Source organism: Harpia harpyja, chromosome 21, assembly GCF_026419915.1.
Source record: "Harpia harpyja isolate bHarHar1 chromosome 21, bHarHar1 primary haplotype, whole genome shotgun sequence".
Lineage (NCBI taxonomy): Eukaryota > Metazoa > Chordata > Aves > Accipitriformes > Accipitridae > Harpia > Harpia harpyja.
This window is the reverse complement of record NC_068960.1, coordinates 12,410,412-12,427,511: the sequence shown is the minus strand read 5'-3', so window position 1 is coordinate 12,427,511 and position 17,100 is coordinate 12,410,412. Positions and strand designations below refer to the sequence as shown.

The 17,100-nt window shown below is 39.4% G+C and overlaps 1 protein-coding gene across 3 annotated transcripts in view; it reads right to left on the bottom strand.

The window, feature by feature from the left end:
* Positions 1-16,519, bottom strand: part of ZC3H7A (zinc finger CCCH-type containing 7A) — a 30,116-nt gene extending 13,597 nt beyond the window's left edge. The window contains exons 1-11 of one of the 3 annotated variants that reach the window (XR_008232817.1): positions 16,393-16,501; positions 9,555-9,658; positions 8,314-8,353; positions 7,265-7,462; positions 6,560-6,718; positions 4,790-4,870; positions 4,661-4,702; positions 3,817-3,847; positions 3,009-3,289; positions 2,828-2,857; positions 401-608 (exon numbers count right to left, since the gene is read on the bottom strand). Coding sequence is in view for 2 of the 3 variants with exons in the window: in XM_052772766.1 (XP_052628726.1) it covers positions 401-608; positions 2,828-2,857; positions 3,009-3,289; positions 3,817-3,847; positions 4,661-4,702; positions 4,790-4,870; positions 6,560-6,718; positions 7,265-7,462; positions 8,314-8,353; positions 9,555-9,622 (1,138 nt within the window). In the remaining variant the exon portion in view is untranslated. Of the gene's footprint in view, positions 1-400; positions 609-2,827; positions 2,858-3,008; positions 3,290-3,816; positions 3,848-4,660; positions 4,703-4,789; positions 4,871-6,559; positions 6,719-7,264; positions 7,463-8,313; positions 8,354-9,554; positions 9,659-16,392 lie in introns of all 3 variants that reach the window. The other 2 variants (XM_052772766.1, XM_052772765.1) reach the window with 2 other exon arrangements.
* Between the last annotated feature and the right edge of the window lie 581 nt (positions 16,520-17,100).

Below are 17,100 nucleotides of genomic sequence, written 5' to 3'. Positions count from 1 at the left end.
TATTAGCCTTTTAGAATTCTTGTTTATTGCCAAATCATCAGAAATGGTTTAAGCTGTAAGAACACCTTTTTTTTTTTAAAAAAAAAAGTTTGAAGGAACATGGTTCCTTCTTCATACTTATTCACCTGAAACAAGTAAGTTACACAATAAATGCAGAAAAACTGAACAGAGGGAGCTTGGAGCATGCTTATGCAGACCCCAAGTAAACAAAAGCTTTAATTATAAATTCTTGTGTACAGCCAACACTGATTATCAATACTTTCCAAAATTGTGAGCACACATCAAATATTATGTAAGTGTTAATTATTACTGAATAGTTGTGAAAACCCATTTGCTAAAAACGGAAGCCAGTTGGCTCATGCACAACTCTCATCATAAAAGGTTAAGACTCATTTCTTACCTCTTTTTGGGTCACTGATTGAGAAGGTGCTTAATGGTGAACAAAAATTTTCCAGTGAAGAAGCCAAAGGTTGTGAAAAGATTTCTGAAAGAGAAGGTGAAGGAACAAATCCTGCAGTAACTGGCAGCGTCCCCAACAAAGAGGCAGAGAAAGGTACACTAGGAGCTACACTTCCTGCAGGAATAGGTCCTCTGGCTCCTGTAGTTTGCTGGAAAAAAGGAAATTTAAAAAGAATGTTCACACACTGCAAAAAACCTCTAAAGAACACAATATGCAATAGTATTTGTTTTAGTAAAGTTTTTGCAAAGTTTTTATAAACCTGCTGAAAAACAACACTAAGAGGTACAGTACTACAGTACTGTACAGAGCTACAGTACACTTAGAGAACTACAGTGATCAAACCCTAAACAATGCCCTAATGCAAGGAATTATCCATGAATCAACCACTTTAAAGGTTCAGTTGGCTGAAGTTTATTAAATTATTAACAGTTTTGGATTTTTTTTATGAATCAGATCAGAGCTTAATTTCCAAATTACGTTAACATGAAACAACAGGGAAGAGTAGGAAGAGTCAGAAATCAACATTTTTTTCCTCAATAAAGAGAACATAACTAAAATTGCAGTAGAGTAAAGAGTTAAGAGTTAGCTTTGAAATAAATCTTCAGATACAATCAAATGACACCATGTTCTGCAAAGGCCAGATCATCTTTTTCTCCCCCATGGAAAATAACACATCCTTCTGTACTCCTTTGTTAAGGACATACCAACTGGGGGAGTTCCTCTTCCTTCTCCCTGTCATCCCAAGAAGCTCCCCCCTTGTCTGGAGGTTGACCAAATAGGTCTGCAAGGGGTTTGACCAACATGAAAATCCCTGTTCCCCAAGCTGTTAGCCTACAACTCACTCAAGATTCTATACTACACGAGACTGCAGTCTATCTTGGTACGCTGTATTTCCTCCTGGCTTTCACTATGGTGTCGTGGTTTAACCCCAGCCAGCAACTAAGCACCACGCAGCCACTCACTCCCTCCCTCCCCACCCAGTGGGATGGGGGAGAAATTTGGGAAAAGAAGTAAAACTCATGGGTTGAGATAAGAACGGCTTAATTGAACAGAAAAGAAGAAACCAATAATGATAATAACACTAATAAAATGACAACAGCAATAATGAAAGGATTGGAATGTACAAATGATGTGCAGTGCAATTGCTCACCACCGGCTGACTGACACCCAGTTAGTCCCCAAGTGGCGATTCCCCGCCCCCACTTCCCCCAGTTTCTATACTAGATGTGGAAGTATGGAATACCCCGTTGGCCAGTTTGGGTCAGGTGTCCTGGCTGTGTCCCCTCCCAACTTCTTATGCCCCTCCAGCTTTCTAGCTGGCTGGGCTTGAGAAGCTGAAAAATCCTTGACTTAGTCTAAACACTACTTAGCAACAACTGAAAACATCAGTGTTATCAACATTCTTCTCATACTGAACTCAAAACATAGCACTGTACCAGCTACTAGGACGACAATTAACTCTATCCCAGCTGAAACCAGGACATATGGCAAACCTCCTAGGATCTCTTAAAAATAATTACTTTCTACATTTCCAAAATACTTTCTACAAAACAAAGTGCATAAAACAGAAAATTAGAAGCCCAAGCATTTTTGATTTAAAGATTTACAGCTGCAGCCACAGCTGAAAAAGGAATTAAAATTACAACTCATTGAAAAATTAAATATGCCACAGCCTCATTTAACATTGCAATACTAAGGGCTCCGAATGACTGGCAGGGCCACAGCAGAGAGTCAGTAAACTTGCTGATAAGTTCAGACATCTCTGCTGATCAATCATAGCTCTCATTCTGACTAACAGCTGAGGAACTCTGTATGCTTCACAGTCTGTTCTAGCTCTAGAATGATGGTGTAATTAAGAACAACTCTTCATGTGCCTAAATTTCTCTAATAATCTCTTCTAAAAAATATAAAAAGTTAGACTCATGATGGTCTAACTATTTCTGGTTATCCAGGAGGTGGATCTGGACAAAGCTGTGATTGCAGAGATATTAGTGAATGCACTAGAAGAGCACAGCACAAGTACTACTGTCCTGCAAAGCTATAAGCGTTATGTTTAACTATAGTTTCTTCAACTACAGGGTGGACACTCCAACACATTTTCAGGTTCTGAGAGGGTTTATTTGCACCACAACAACAAAAACAAACAAACAAACAACAACAAAAAAGACTACACACCAGCTCAGACTTCTAAAGTCTACTTCACTTTTCATAGCATTTCCTGCAAATAATATCCCTCCCACTGTGGCAGTGTTGGTAGTAGTATAGCAGTATTTCTGAAGTAGTATCCCTCCCCTAGCAACCTCACTCAGGTTTTCCAACATGTAAAACCAATGTAATTGTCTTTGGAGCTCTGCTGGGTCCTGGTACCTTTACAGCCACATTTGCAACAATCTGCCCCTGAGAAAAAAATCAACTCAACTATGCACAAATACAGCTCAATGTAACTAGGAAAGGTAACTCACATTTTGCTACTAGCCCCTTTGATAAAAATACAAGATCCCACTCAAAGACAGTCTTTTGAGAAAGAAAATAAACAAAAAAGTCTTACCATTACACTTTCATCTGGATCAGGCACAGAATCAAGTAATTCATCAAGTTCTTCCCCAATAATTATATCTCCATCTCCACAATCTAAACATGCTTCTGGCATAGAGAAAGAAACATTCCCTCCATTTGCCAACACTGCAGAAGGCAAAGAAACCTTTTCCACTTGAAGAGGCATAACAGAAGATAAAGATGGTACAGGTACTGATGACACTTTAGACACTTCAGAAACAAAGTTTGATGAAGAAGCAGCAGAAACCATCTCTTGCTTCTGGTCAGATAAATCTGAAACAGGTAAGACGGGAATGACTGGAACTTTTGTTCAAAGATGTAAAAATATCTTGCATAACTTTTACCCTGACAACGTGGGGGGTGAGGGAGTGGAGAAACATGAAGAACGTTTAAGTAAAACCACATTCAATGTTTTCAGTTTCCACTAGCTTCCAATTCATGCGTACCTATATTTCAGCGTTTATATATTACTCAAACTAAAAAAGACAGGAGAAGTTACAGACCTAATACTTTACTAAATCTTTGGCATATTCTCCCCTCCGTATTTTTCCAAGTTAAAGATAACAGTATGAGACAATCACTATAGGAGCAGTTACAATCATATCAAGTTGAAGAGACCGAAAGGAAATTTGCTCAGCCACTTAAATATGTAGTTTTAAAGGTAAAGAGATCAGACTTTTTACCACAGATCTTTCAAATGACAAGATGAATTTTCTTAAGAAATTTCATAACAAATACAACGAGATGTGCATGGTATATCTAGCTTCCTACCATTAATACTGTAACACAACAAGACTCACCTAACTCAATATCTTCTACAGAAGAAGAATTCTGTAAGTGAGAAAAAAAATACCTCTCAGCACTTTGCACAAGAGCCATTAAAAATTACAAATACATATTTACAGACTAAGAATGTAAGTCCTCAAATTTAGGTTTTATAAAATTTGAAATTTATGAAGTCTAATGGAATTTAAAGGTCAAATAGTTTTTTAGCTAAAGCATCCATTTGCAGACTGAAATCCACTCATGTTATCACTAAAAATCTGCAACCAACCAACAAAAGTGAGAATGATACTTCAGGGAATGAAAGAGTCTAAACAGTATCTTAAATGAGCTTTTGCTACATTTCCTCACTTATTTACAGCTAAATTGTCTACATGCCCATGAAAAAAGTCTGTAAGATAGAGATGAACTTCTCATTACTGCTACTCAGACACATTACAAATAGCAAGATAAATGCAAGTTCAGCTGCTAGCGAAGGTCACGTTTGGAAAAATACATAAATTAAAAGAGATTTTATCCCAACACCGTTTACTTTGATAACTGTCAACAAAAAATAAATAAGCACATTAACTATGCCCTTGCCTCAAGACATTAAAAGTAAATATATTCATCTCACTGAATTTAATGTTTTAGCTAACACTTATTCTACAAAGATAACTTGAATGATAACCTTATGTCCTAGTCTGCCATAAATATACAGCAAAACTGAACACAAAGATTCATAGAACCCTAAAATCCAAAATAACAGCATCTTATATAAAATGTCAATTGCACCATTTCCACTTAATCATTGTGAAATTATGAAACAATTATTCCCTCTAGTTTCAAGTCAGCTTGCACTTGGAACATGTAAAACCTTACCTGAGCAGATACATCGCTAGAAACTGAATTTGAGGAGGGTGGCTGCAATGAAAAGATAACCTTCATTAAATAAAAAATTGGAATCAAGAGAGGGAAACTTCAATGTAAATTGTTAAAATAAAATCTTACCTTTGCTCTTACATAAGCTTTTCTTATTTTTAACCCTAGTTTTTGAGCTAGTTCTTGGGTAAGCTTAATCACACTTTCATCCTAAAAGACATAAATAAAATTTCATCATTTACATGTATTGTCATCTAGTCAAGACATCTGTTTACATCTCAGTCTATATTCTGCAAGATCCCTATATGCAAGATGTCTCGTAATGCATCTTTATTCTTTCACAAACATCTGGGACTGCAAGCTAACGCTGAAAGATACAGCTACCCTCAAGGAAAACTACTCTAATATTTGGAGTTTTTTAAAAAGCAGAAAATACAGTATCCTTCTCTTCCTTTTATTTGAATTTAAAATAATATAAAGATTTTTCCAAAACCAGAGAAGTACAGACAAGTGGGTTTTTTTGTGGGTGAGTATTTTTTGTTTGTTTATTTGGGGAGGGTATTTGTTCTTTGAGGGAATGGGGGGTTTTTGTTTTGTTTTTACACAAATTGAAGGCCACATTTCTGATTACCATAGTGTCAGCTACTACATAACACTGCTGAATATTTAATGAGAACTCTGTATTTTCACAGTAATTGCATCATACAACTAGAAAAGTTGAGTTAAAAACCTGGTTTCACTCTGTCCTATAGTTATAACAACTATCCATTTAAATTATTTTAAGATTTAGTTTTCAGAATGTGTTCTACAGCTAGAGAAAGCTATTTATAAAACTTATATAAAGGCATATAAACCTTAAGCAAAAACATTCATATCTGGAGGCGCAAAGTGAAGATCCAAAGTCCAAAGTTACACATTCAGATAAACTGCTTGTGTCTTTGGAAACAGAACTAAAACCTTCTCTGGATCAAGAGGTAAACCTACGCTCAACAGTTTGTCTAGCCATCTCACTTTAATTTTGATGTAGAAAGGCGAAAAAAAATGCAACTCAGTATTCTGTCCTGTGATCAGTCTATTTTCAGCAAAGCATGTAAAGTTTCCATCAGCATTTTAGTTCAAATCAGGAATGTACTTCGGAAGTGAAATCTCTTAACCATCCTCACTCGCTGCATTTTAGTTTGCATTATGAAGGGTCTCAGAGAGCCAAATTAGATTCATTTTGGATTAAAGTAAATCAAAAGTGCTGCAGGAGTCCACTTGATAAACTCCAACTCTCTAAAAAAAACCCAGAAACAAACCACAACACAAAAACACACCACCAAACAAAAAACCCACAAACAATCATGGAAATCAGATCCTCAGGACCAGCATTTCAGTCTACAGATCCTATCCTATACCACACACTGCTTGCTAATATAGATATAGCCTAAGATTAGAGGTGCATAGTAAGTGATTCAGATGGAGGACAATGCACAGATAAAAATGTTACTAAAAGCCTGGAAAACTAAAATACAGTTATCAAAAGAATCAATATTGTACATTATAATTATGGGTGTTTTTTCACTTCACGTCCCAAGTATAATTCTGACTGCAGAGAATTTTAAACAATTAATTCAGTAGTTGTAGTGTTCATTGCAAACATTCATGGCACTTGACTCCCACTGCAAAGTGACTATTTCTTTTGTTGAAAGTTAACTCAACGAACTGAGCTTGGGGACTATAATGTCTGCTGTCAGACTTCACTTCCACAACAAAAAAATAATTCTTAAAGGAATAAGAAATATTTTACTGCATTAAAAAGTACCCAAACCAACCAAAAAACTTTCAGTGGTCTTGAGGATGGTATATGTTCTCTGTATTAAATTTTTAAAAGTAATCATCAATATATAATTTACCTACCTGTGGCACAGCAAGAGAACATTTTGCTACAGCATCATAAGCCTTCTTATATCTTCCCAATTCGTTCAAAGCTTTTGCTTTCCGATAGAGAGCTCTGAAATTGTTTTCATTCAATCTTAATGCTATCTCACAGTCTTCTAGAACTTTTTCATGCAATCCCTATGAGGAGAAAAAAGAAAAAAGGCACTAATCAGAACTATTATCATCAAAATATCAAATTTAAACTATATTAGATGAAGGTATTAAAACACTATAAAACATTCACCAAGGTCACTGCACTCTGCATGTATGAGTTTTGCTAAGTCACCAACTTAGGCAACTAAAAACAAGCAGGGCCATCATTCATGTAAAATACAGTAATAGTTATGAAGACAATTTAGCTCTTTCACAACAGCCATCTTATTCCACAGAGAAAGCAGCAGACTCAGGTGCAATCAGCAGCATAAGTGGATAAAAATACTGCTCCATCAACTTCCAAGCCTAGTATGACTCTTATGTTAATATTCTAGTATCAGTAACTAAAAATATCTCATTATTATACTTATAAAAAGAATATATCAAAGAATATGCCAAAATAATGATTTGAAACATGCCGATTCTCAAACCAACACCAAGAGCTTTTCACTCACTAGGAAACTTTCCGTGTCTTTATACTTTGTTAGCACATTGTTCTTGAGAAATCATAGAGTTTAAACAGAAGCTTACCATATTTGAAAAACATGCTATCCTGTTCACGTGCAGCTTCTCTAAAATATCATCAGAGACATGGATTTCTTCAGAATTAGCATAATCAGCTATGTTTATAGCTTCTGTGTAATGACTCAGTGATCCTCTCCAATCACCTTCTCGATATACATCATTCCCTTCATTAAAAAGATTTCTAACAAGCTCTCGTATAAATAACTGGAACAAAGAAAAGAAACACTCATCAACAGCAGTTTTGTTGTTTGTCTTCTATATTTCCAAATAAATTTTTAAATAGAAAATTTATACTTGTAAATTCACAGAATCAAAATGAAAAGCAGAACTTTTGTCTATATTAGTATTTTTCTTCCAACATTTTTCCAAGACTATCTCTAATATTCAACACCACAATACATGTAAATAAAAGAGAGGCTGAACTACTGATAAAAGAATTACTTTGTATAAGTAACTTAAAAAAAGACATATATATTCCATACATTCTTTTAGCAAGCAGCAGCCACAGCAACTAGCAAACCAGTAGTACACAAAGGCTTCTTTTGCAGAGCAAAAGATTTTTTTTAATCTAAAATATGAACAATTGCATTTTTATCTACTATATTCTCAAATCCAATGAAACCACCTACCACTGGAAAAAAATGCTAAAAAGATAAGTCTGAAAATATAAGTCAAATATTATGCAAAATAGTAACACGTACAAAACCAAAATAAATTACGAAGATTTATGTGACTGAGGTCCTTTCATCTCACTTCTGCTGTGCTACTCTAAACTTTAGTTGGAGTAGTACATTGTTTTATCCGGTAAATGCCCCAAATTCATCCCCAATACCAGTAGAGAAAGAGTTAATCTGAACTGCTATACAAGTGAATTCCAGGCATCCAAATATCTGAACACCCGTATCACAATGTAAGTAGTCCTCCAGTTCCAATATTGAGACATTGTAAATTACCATTCATACTATATCATTACTTAAATGATGATTAAAAACAAGAATAAATAAGATAGGTCCATGTTAAAAACTCTTCTGGAAATGCAAAAGTAATTTCATTACCTCATATTGTTCTTGCGTCCCTGGATAGGGCAAAGTAGATCTAGAAAAAGAAATTACAGTATTTACTTATTATACATACTACTTAAAAGACCATCACATTGGAGAACACTGGTTCTTACTGAAAACAGTCTCACTTGCTGCAACAGTCAAAACTCTAAATATTGTCTATTGCCTTCACTGAACAAGGCCGAAGTGCTGTAGATTAGTTTGTACTAAACAACTGTGTTTTCTTATTACTAATGACTCATTTTCATTTAAAGTTACATAGCGAATCCTAACTCTGCTGTTCAAAATGTATTAAGGTTTTGAATGCTTTGAGTTTAAAACCTCAATGTGGTTTGTTTAAAAACAATTTCCTTCCTCTCCTTCACTGTGCAGAAACAGATTATACATGAGGAGAACTGCAATCTTCTTGTAAGTATTATAAAATGACAAATTATCTGTCAAAAGAACACATCAATTTTAATTAAGTCATACCAATGACACTACAGGAATTTTAAGAGTACTTTTGTATGACACACAACAGAGATCTTCTCTAGCAGAGAACAGAGGTATTTACTTCTAACTTTTCAGGAAGAAAAATAGGAACCCTTTCCCTTCCCATATAGGTTATCTGAGAATCTATTTCTAAATAATTCTTAGAAGGGCAGTTTTCTTTTTCTTTCTTTTTTTTTTTTTAAGAATGCCTTATGCGAGCAGTGAACTAGTGTGAAATTTCACAATGATTTTAAGCTAGCCAAGATCTTCTACAGAAGAATCTGGCATTGATCCAAATGAAAATTAACTACTAAGATGCTTTTTCATTAGGTTAAATTTTAGCTCCAGAGAGTTGAAACATTTAGGTAGTGGTGAACAAACCCATCCCTTTCAGTAGCAACCTAGTCTTAGGTGTAGCTGTCCCTAAGTATAAGGTGGATTTTCAGGCTATCAACATTTTCCACCCACCAAAGAAATTCAATGCTGATTTTTCTTGAAGGCAGAAAAGGAATACCCTCCCACCTTCAATCTGCTCTGTTTGGGAACAAAGAGGGGTTCTGTCTTTTCTTTAAGACTGCTTCCCATTTCCATGTTAGTGTTAGCAAATATTCTGAGGAGAAACACAGGTCCTCCTCCTTCCTCCACTGGTGCTATATTAAAATGACTTTCCCAGGGCTACCCATCTCATATATATATATATACACACACACATATATACACACACACACGTACAAGCATACAAGAACAAAACAACAAAACCATACTCTATAAACTGGAGTCCTTTCTTAATGTCCTGTTGTCTAGTGCTTCTCTCTTCCGACACATTGGACATGTTATCCTGAACATCCACTTTTCGGATATGCCACTCCTCAAAAAGGAAGAAAGATAAATGGCTGTTAATATATAGCAGTTTGCATTTGGACCAGAAGGATCCAATCTCACATCAACACTAAGTCCGTCATACAAAGATGATACTGCACCACACCTTCAGAGAATACACTCTGAAGAAACTTCAGACAAACACTGAAGTGCCCACAGAGATATAGGTAGAAGCTCCAGGTCAGAACCAACACCCCCTCTGCCAGTGCCCAGTTACACGACACTTCTACAGAAAACCTTTCTTCCAATTTCTACTTTATCTTTGGTTTTCCACTTATTTACTCTACATGATGCAGAGTCAAATTAGTGAAACTAAACCAAACTAGAAGCTCAGCTTGCATGCATTAGTGCTAAACCAAGATAAGGTTCCACATGGTCCCTTTTTAATAGCTTTGTACTACTTTTATTTGTTTGTTGAAGTACAAATAAACTCAAGACCCTAGTATATTTATTAATAAAACCCAAACTGATTAGAAAACCACCATAAAGTCTAATTCTGGAGTCTCTCATCATCACCCAACCACTAAGGTGTAATTAGAAGCAAAATACTACTGCTTTAATGTCTGCCCGTTGACCAAAGTGAAAATCATGGAAACTTTACCACTAGTAAAGACTACCTACTTAATTTGAACAGCTGAATTACTTTAATGTAATTCCACATCATCAGCTTGACATTTCATTTCAAGTAGTCTGAATCAGTGATTTTTTTTTTTTTTTAATTCATGCCTTTCATTTACTGGATTTACAAATATTCAACTTAAACAGGCTAAACCAATCTGTATAACCTTCGTGATAAGGCTATTTAAAGTATGCTTTCAGAGCTGCATACAGTTGTGACTAATTGCAATATACGAACACAACTTATTTTTACAAAAGATCAGCAGGTCAAAGTCTTATTCTGAAAATACTGACATTCAGAAAAAGGCTTCTAGCTTGACGAAATACGTATTTTTTGTGAAGATAATTACTTTTTGTAGGAATTTATAGTTAAAAAACTCAAACTGCCTGCAGTGCATTTCTGTTAAGTCTTGAAACTAATCTAAAAAATGCCAGTATTTTGTGCCAGTTTACCACTTCACATCAATAATGGACAAATGGAAACAAAGTAAAACAAAAACCAAAATAACCCCCAGCAAACTCAACAAAATCTCAACTGGGAATAGAAACCAGCTGGAGAAGATGCCCTACTTTCTCTGAACGATTTGGAATAATGAAACAATCTGAAGAGCTTTCAGCTCTAATGTTTACAAACCTTCCCAAAGCATCTTAAATGAATGTATGAAGTCTACACCATTTCAAGTCATTAAGAGTACCATTTCAAGTCATTAAGAGTACCATTTCAAGTCATTAAGAGTTAGTCCTATTGAAACACAATCCTAAAACGAGCATAAGAAACTGAGTACTTTCCTTAAGGTCACTAAACAAATTAATGGAAGCACTCCAAGGTCCCCTTTCACCTCACTTCCCACTGTGACTTCTAATATCAGCAAGCTTAAAAAAAAAAATAAATAAAAGCCAGCCTGTAGATAAGTATCATGGACAGCTACAGTAGTTCACTGACATGAATTGTTCAGATATTGCTTGTTTAGGTATATAAATAGCACTCAGTAATCTACTCTCCAGAGAGGAAATAACCATGAACACCTTTTTAAACTGTTTTTCATGTTATTTTATGTATCATCTTTTCTTCCACAAGTTAGTAACTTATATTGTGCTTTTGGCATATATATGAAAGACTTTTATTATAAATGTTTTAATGAATAACAATAGCCTATCTATGAAGAAATCTAAATATAAATGCCAAAAAGGAAATTTACTGGGCATCTGAATATTTTTTATTTTCTCATTCATGGTTTAGGTTTTAGAATTCAAATGAGGGCTAGTAAGAATAAGAAATTCTCATACTAACCAAAGACAGCAGCAATATCAGCCTATGCTTTCCCACAAAAAGAAGTAAGCTATGTAAAACATACTTTAATCCCCTGAATTAACAACTGACAAAGTAATACCTTGCCAACACAAGAGTCTTGCATATGTCAAGATCTGGGCAAGTATTAAGATCAGCTTCACTCTGCTACTTTTAAGCAACCCCAATACTGCACACCAACAACTTGCAAAAAGATGAAAAAAAGTCCACAGTAACAACTGCACTTATTTATCACCTCTAGCATAAATATTAAAGAATAAATGATATATGGAAACTTCAGGACGTGCAGATCCAATTTCTCCATAACAATAAAGTTAATGGGAACGTTACAAAATGGCATCACAGACAAAAGAATAGCTAGCAAGTGATGAACATATGCAAATGGTGTAATTTATTATTCAAAGCAGTTTTCTATTTTTTTTCTACTTACTCATTTGCATCCCTAAGAAGTTCAGGCAGACATTACCTTTCCTTAACATACTTCGACCATCACATTGCCCCAGTATTTGGTGATTTTGCAGAGGATTTAGAATTGTTTCAGATAGCACCTCTAACAGATCTCTCCCATCCAAATTATCCTTAGCTCCTCTTAAGCAACCAGAAACACCTTAGACTCAGTTGTATACAAGGCAAATAACAATCACGTCTTGACTTTTAATGTTATCCATCCACTTTCAAAGTTTAAAAACCCCCACCTATTTAGCAACAGCTTTTCTCTTCCATTTGCAGGGACAGAATTTAAAACAAATATAGATATGTACATACATTAAAAAAGTCAAACTGTTGCTTTGTTGCTTGTAACTATTACTAGAAAAACAAAGCCTATACTGTTGCTTTACTCTTTGTGCAATTCACTGAAAGAGACAAACTAAAGGAAAGAAAAACAAACAGTATGGGATCTAAAAAAAAAAAAAAAGGCAGACTAATGTATCACTAATTAAGGTCATAGGCAGAACTGATTGTTGCATTTATTTCTACAACTGCTGCTACACAACCAATACAAGCCCAATTTACTAACTCTAGTAAAGCAAAAAAAAAGCTGCCTAAACCCCAGCAAGTTAAAGACAATTCATACTGTTTTATCTTTATCACAGGTTTCAACTCATCCTGTTTCACAAAAGCAGAAGCCAAGTGACAGAAAGTACACTGCCAGTTGCCAATGTCACCTTTTCTGATAGATGCTGGTCCAGTTACACAAATAGGAGTTACAGAGGAAAACGGGTTTGTGCCAGCTCTGGCAGACAGGAATACCCACACTGTTCTCTTCTACAAAGCCACTTATGCCTCTTACTGGTTATTTACTTTCCTTCCAGCACACGGCCCGATAATTTTCTTGTTTTCTGTACTTTGGCACTTCTGAGGCATTCAAGATAAGTTTTAAAGGACATCCACAATATTTAGGATATGCCTGGGATAATTCTTCAGGCAGAAGGGCTCTGAACACAACAATTGCTAGAGTATCTTGCAAAGCAAAATTGATCTTTGGAATGCAAGTCAATAAATTCATACAGAATGCAGAGAATTGAGTTTTTCTGTAGAAGGAATACAGACCTTGGTTATTCTGAAAAGGAAGGTCATACTGCTTAAAACTTTGGACAGTCTAGCCTTTCCATTTCTAAATTGCAAATCCAGGGAGCAAGTATCTATAGTTTGCCATGCACACAAGGTACCCCACAGTTGAAAATTCAGTCCCAAAGGATAGGGAACTGGGCAGGACTAATCCTTTCTCCTGCTGCATGCAGTCGTGCAGACAGCTTATTTAGAGGTGAATGGAAAATAAAGGAAAAATGCATAACATTATTTTGGGACCAGAACTACTACCACTAGGAATTAATGACCTTCAGCTGACCAAATAATTCTGTTGTTGTTTGTTATTGACATTAATGGTTCCAGCTATTATAAATACTTCAAATAAGCATTCTCTGCACCTTCACGCCTAAATGCTGAAAACAACTGGAAGTCAGTGGTCCTCACTGCACTTCACAGAGCTAAAACTTAAAAACTAAGCGCAGTGTATAGATGAGTTCTTTTAAGATACAGAAGCGTATCCTCTTGCCATGCATCGAGTTCACTACTAATGCAATTACTGGGTTACAGGAATCCCAAATTAGATCTTTGTACAGTACAAAGCACACTGAAAATTTTATCATGATTGCTGCTGATTGATCTCTATCAGCCTCAGTGGTTCAGCTGAATTATGAACCTTGACTGGGGTGCAAGTCTAGTGAAAATCACACTGAGTGAAGAAACGCCCTTTAGTATTGTAGCATCAGCCTTCTCCCCCTCTTTATGACACAGGCAGGAGAGAAGGTAACAAATCCAAAATATGAAATCAATTCAGTCAAAAATTAACCCATCATCTATACCATCATATGCCAAAACTTTGATCAGCAATCAAGTTGTGAAACCAGAAGTCTGTGTATAAAATGAAAACATGAACAGTTCACCAATGTTTCCATATAGGAAAACTGTACTCCAGAAGGGAGACGTTACACCCTGGGTCCTAGAGTAAAGGGAGTACTGCAAAGAGAACGGGGAAGACTGAAACAGAACAGTAGGAGTGAATATGACTAAAAGGCGGGCAGTATAAATCCCTTTTGCCTATAAGAAGCAAAAGCCCATCTCTGCTGCTACCTCCTGCACCACTAACAGCAGCAACAAGCATAACGTGTTGAGGCATCTGGATCCAAAAAGCTATATACGTATAATTCCCACAGCAGAGGCGCAAGAAAGCAGACCCTTATCTCAACAGAGACAAGTGAGAAAAGGAAGTGGCACACACGCAGCTATACCCTAACTGCTTCTTAGGGAGGTGTCACCGACAAAAACATCTCCACTAAACCCAGTTCCAACCCAGCCAAGAAAAAAATCAAACTGGACATGAAGCACCTACCCAACATAGAATAAGCCTGACCCAAAGCAGACTTCTCAAAGCAATTTTATTGCCCATCCTAACCATCTGACAGTTTAAATGAATAATTACAGATAATAAAGTACAGTGCAAAGTAACACATGCCTTACAGAGATTGTCAACTGCTCGACAGACTTGGACAGGCATCAAAAGGAGGAAGGGAAAATAGAAATCTTAATACAAAACCTTTTCAGAAGTGTCCTCCTCAGATAGCAAAGGCACGAAAGATTTAATATTCATGCTCATGCATCACTGGGCTGTCACATAAGACATTTCCAACATGTAACATGCTGGGGGTGAAACAGGGAAAACAATACATGACACGTTTCAATAGTTTTGTGTTAATTCCTCTGCTTAATCTAACAATTCTGGTCACAATCACAGAATTCTATTGTGTCAACTGAAAAAGCCACTTAACACAGACATAACTCAGTTTCAGTTTTTATTTCTGTAAAGAGAAATGAACATATCTATCAAAATGAAATATCCAAATAAAACAAATGAAACCGACTTTACAGCAACTGTTTAACACCTATTCAGTCCACATTCTTTATTTACCTTAAGTATTTAGTTGCATCTCCTCCCACTCGTTCCCCACGCACAAAAAAATAAGATACTGTTCAAGGTTTGTTTTCTATTTTCATAGCTTTCCTACATTTTTTTAAAATCCATGAAAGAAACAGGAGAGAACAAAGATGCTTTGTAAAGTTGCTTCACTTCCCTAGGAAATTAAGGAGTAGGACTGGAAGACTTTGGTTTACTGTTCCCTTAGACACTTCAGTAAAGAACAGATCCAAAATTTCAAGCTGAAGAAGGAGTTTCTTATCAATAAATCCAGATTTATCAACAGAATTTACACCGAGATAAGCTTTGGTAATTGATTTCGATGACTGCAATTGACACGTCTTCGGGTTTTTTGGCTTTGATTCCCCCCCCCGCTTCCTGTAATACAGTTATGACTTTCTGTAACAAAACAATAACAGTGCTGCCTAACCGAGCATACCGTCTCAACAAATCAAAGAAGCGGAAAACGGACATTGTTTTTTGCTTTACTTGGATGCATGAGACCACAACGTACAGCCCGCACTTCTTCGCGCAGAAAGCCCGAAAAACTCGTCACGCGCGAAAGGCGACGGCACGGGAGGACCCGGGGGCCCAGGGCGGAGACCGTCCCCCTCCCGCTCCCGGCCGCTGTCAGCCCTTCGCTCTCCGCTTTTCCTGTCAAACACCGGGGTTTTGTTCCAGTCGCGATGCAACAGGAGCGCTCTGAACACGCCGGTTTTCCTGGAGAGCGGCCGCGGCAAACCCGCCAGCCCCACGGAGCGCACCCGCCGGGACCGGCTCAGGCCGCGGCTGAGCGGGCCCCGGGCCCGCCGTCGCCACCCCGAGCCCCTCGGCGACGCCGCCCGCCCCGCACCGGGCCGGGCCGGGCCCGCCCGCCGCCTTTGTTCGCGCCAACCGGCTCCCGACCGCCGACGGAAAGCTCTCTCCAGGGGCGCCCGCCACCCGGCCCGGCCCGGCCAACTTCTCCAGCGGAACCGACGACGACCGTGACCGACCGCGCCCGCCGTCCCCCGCGCCGCCGAGGCACAGGCGGCGGGAGGGCCGCTCCGCTCCCCCGGGAGCGGCGAGACGGCGGACCCCGCGGCGGCGGCGGCGGCGGCGGCGGGGCGGCGCGGCCCCACCCTCGGCCGGGGAGCGGCCGGCACCCACGCCTGCCCCGCCGAACGGGGCGCAAAGGGAACGGGCCGGCGAGGCGGCGGCGGCGCCGCCCGCGCCCGGGTCGTCCCTTCCTCAGGCGGTAGGGCCCCGCCGCGGGCGGGGGAAGCGGAGCGCGGTTCCCCCCTCCCTGCCTGCCTCCCCCGCCCCGCCGCGCAGCCCCTACCTGCTCCTGAGGCCCGCGGGAGCGCAGCGCCGCGGAAGGCGGAGCCAGCGAGCCGGGCGCGCGACAGCGGCGGCGACACTGACGACGATAACGGCAGCGCCTCCCCCACTCCGCCCTCGGCAGCGCCGCCGCCACTGCCGAGCGCGCCCTCTGCTGCCGGGAGGCCGCAGGCGGTCTGACTCGATTGGCCGGAGCTCTAGCAGGATGGGCTTTCCCATTGGCTCGCCACCCTTGTTTTGGAAACCGGCACTTCTGGTTGGTGGCGGCTGGGAAACGCTTTGCTGCTGATTGGCTGGCTGCCTAACGCACCCCGCCCCCTCCGCTCCTTTTTCCTTGCAGCGGGCTACAGAGCAGAGCCCGCCCCTAGGCCTCTCCATCGCCCTGTGCGAGCTGTGGTGTATGGCTGGTTGAAGAGACAGCGTCCGCGCCGCGAATGAGCCCGTCGGCTGCCATCGCCCGGAGACGACGCTGCGGGCCTTTAAGGCTCCCGTTAATTCTCCCGGAAGCAGCCCGACGTGGGCAGCTTGCTCGCGGCGCCCCATGGGAGTCCTCGTGCCCAGCGCCGTCGCCCTCCTTCTGCTCCGGCGCTGGGCTTACTGCGCATGCTCCGGGCTGGCGCGGGGTCGCACCTCCCGCCTTGCGCGCGCGCCGGTGCGCATGCGCCCTGCGCGGCCGCCGCCTGCGAGGGGGCGTGAGGCGGCGGGGCGG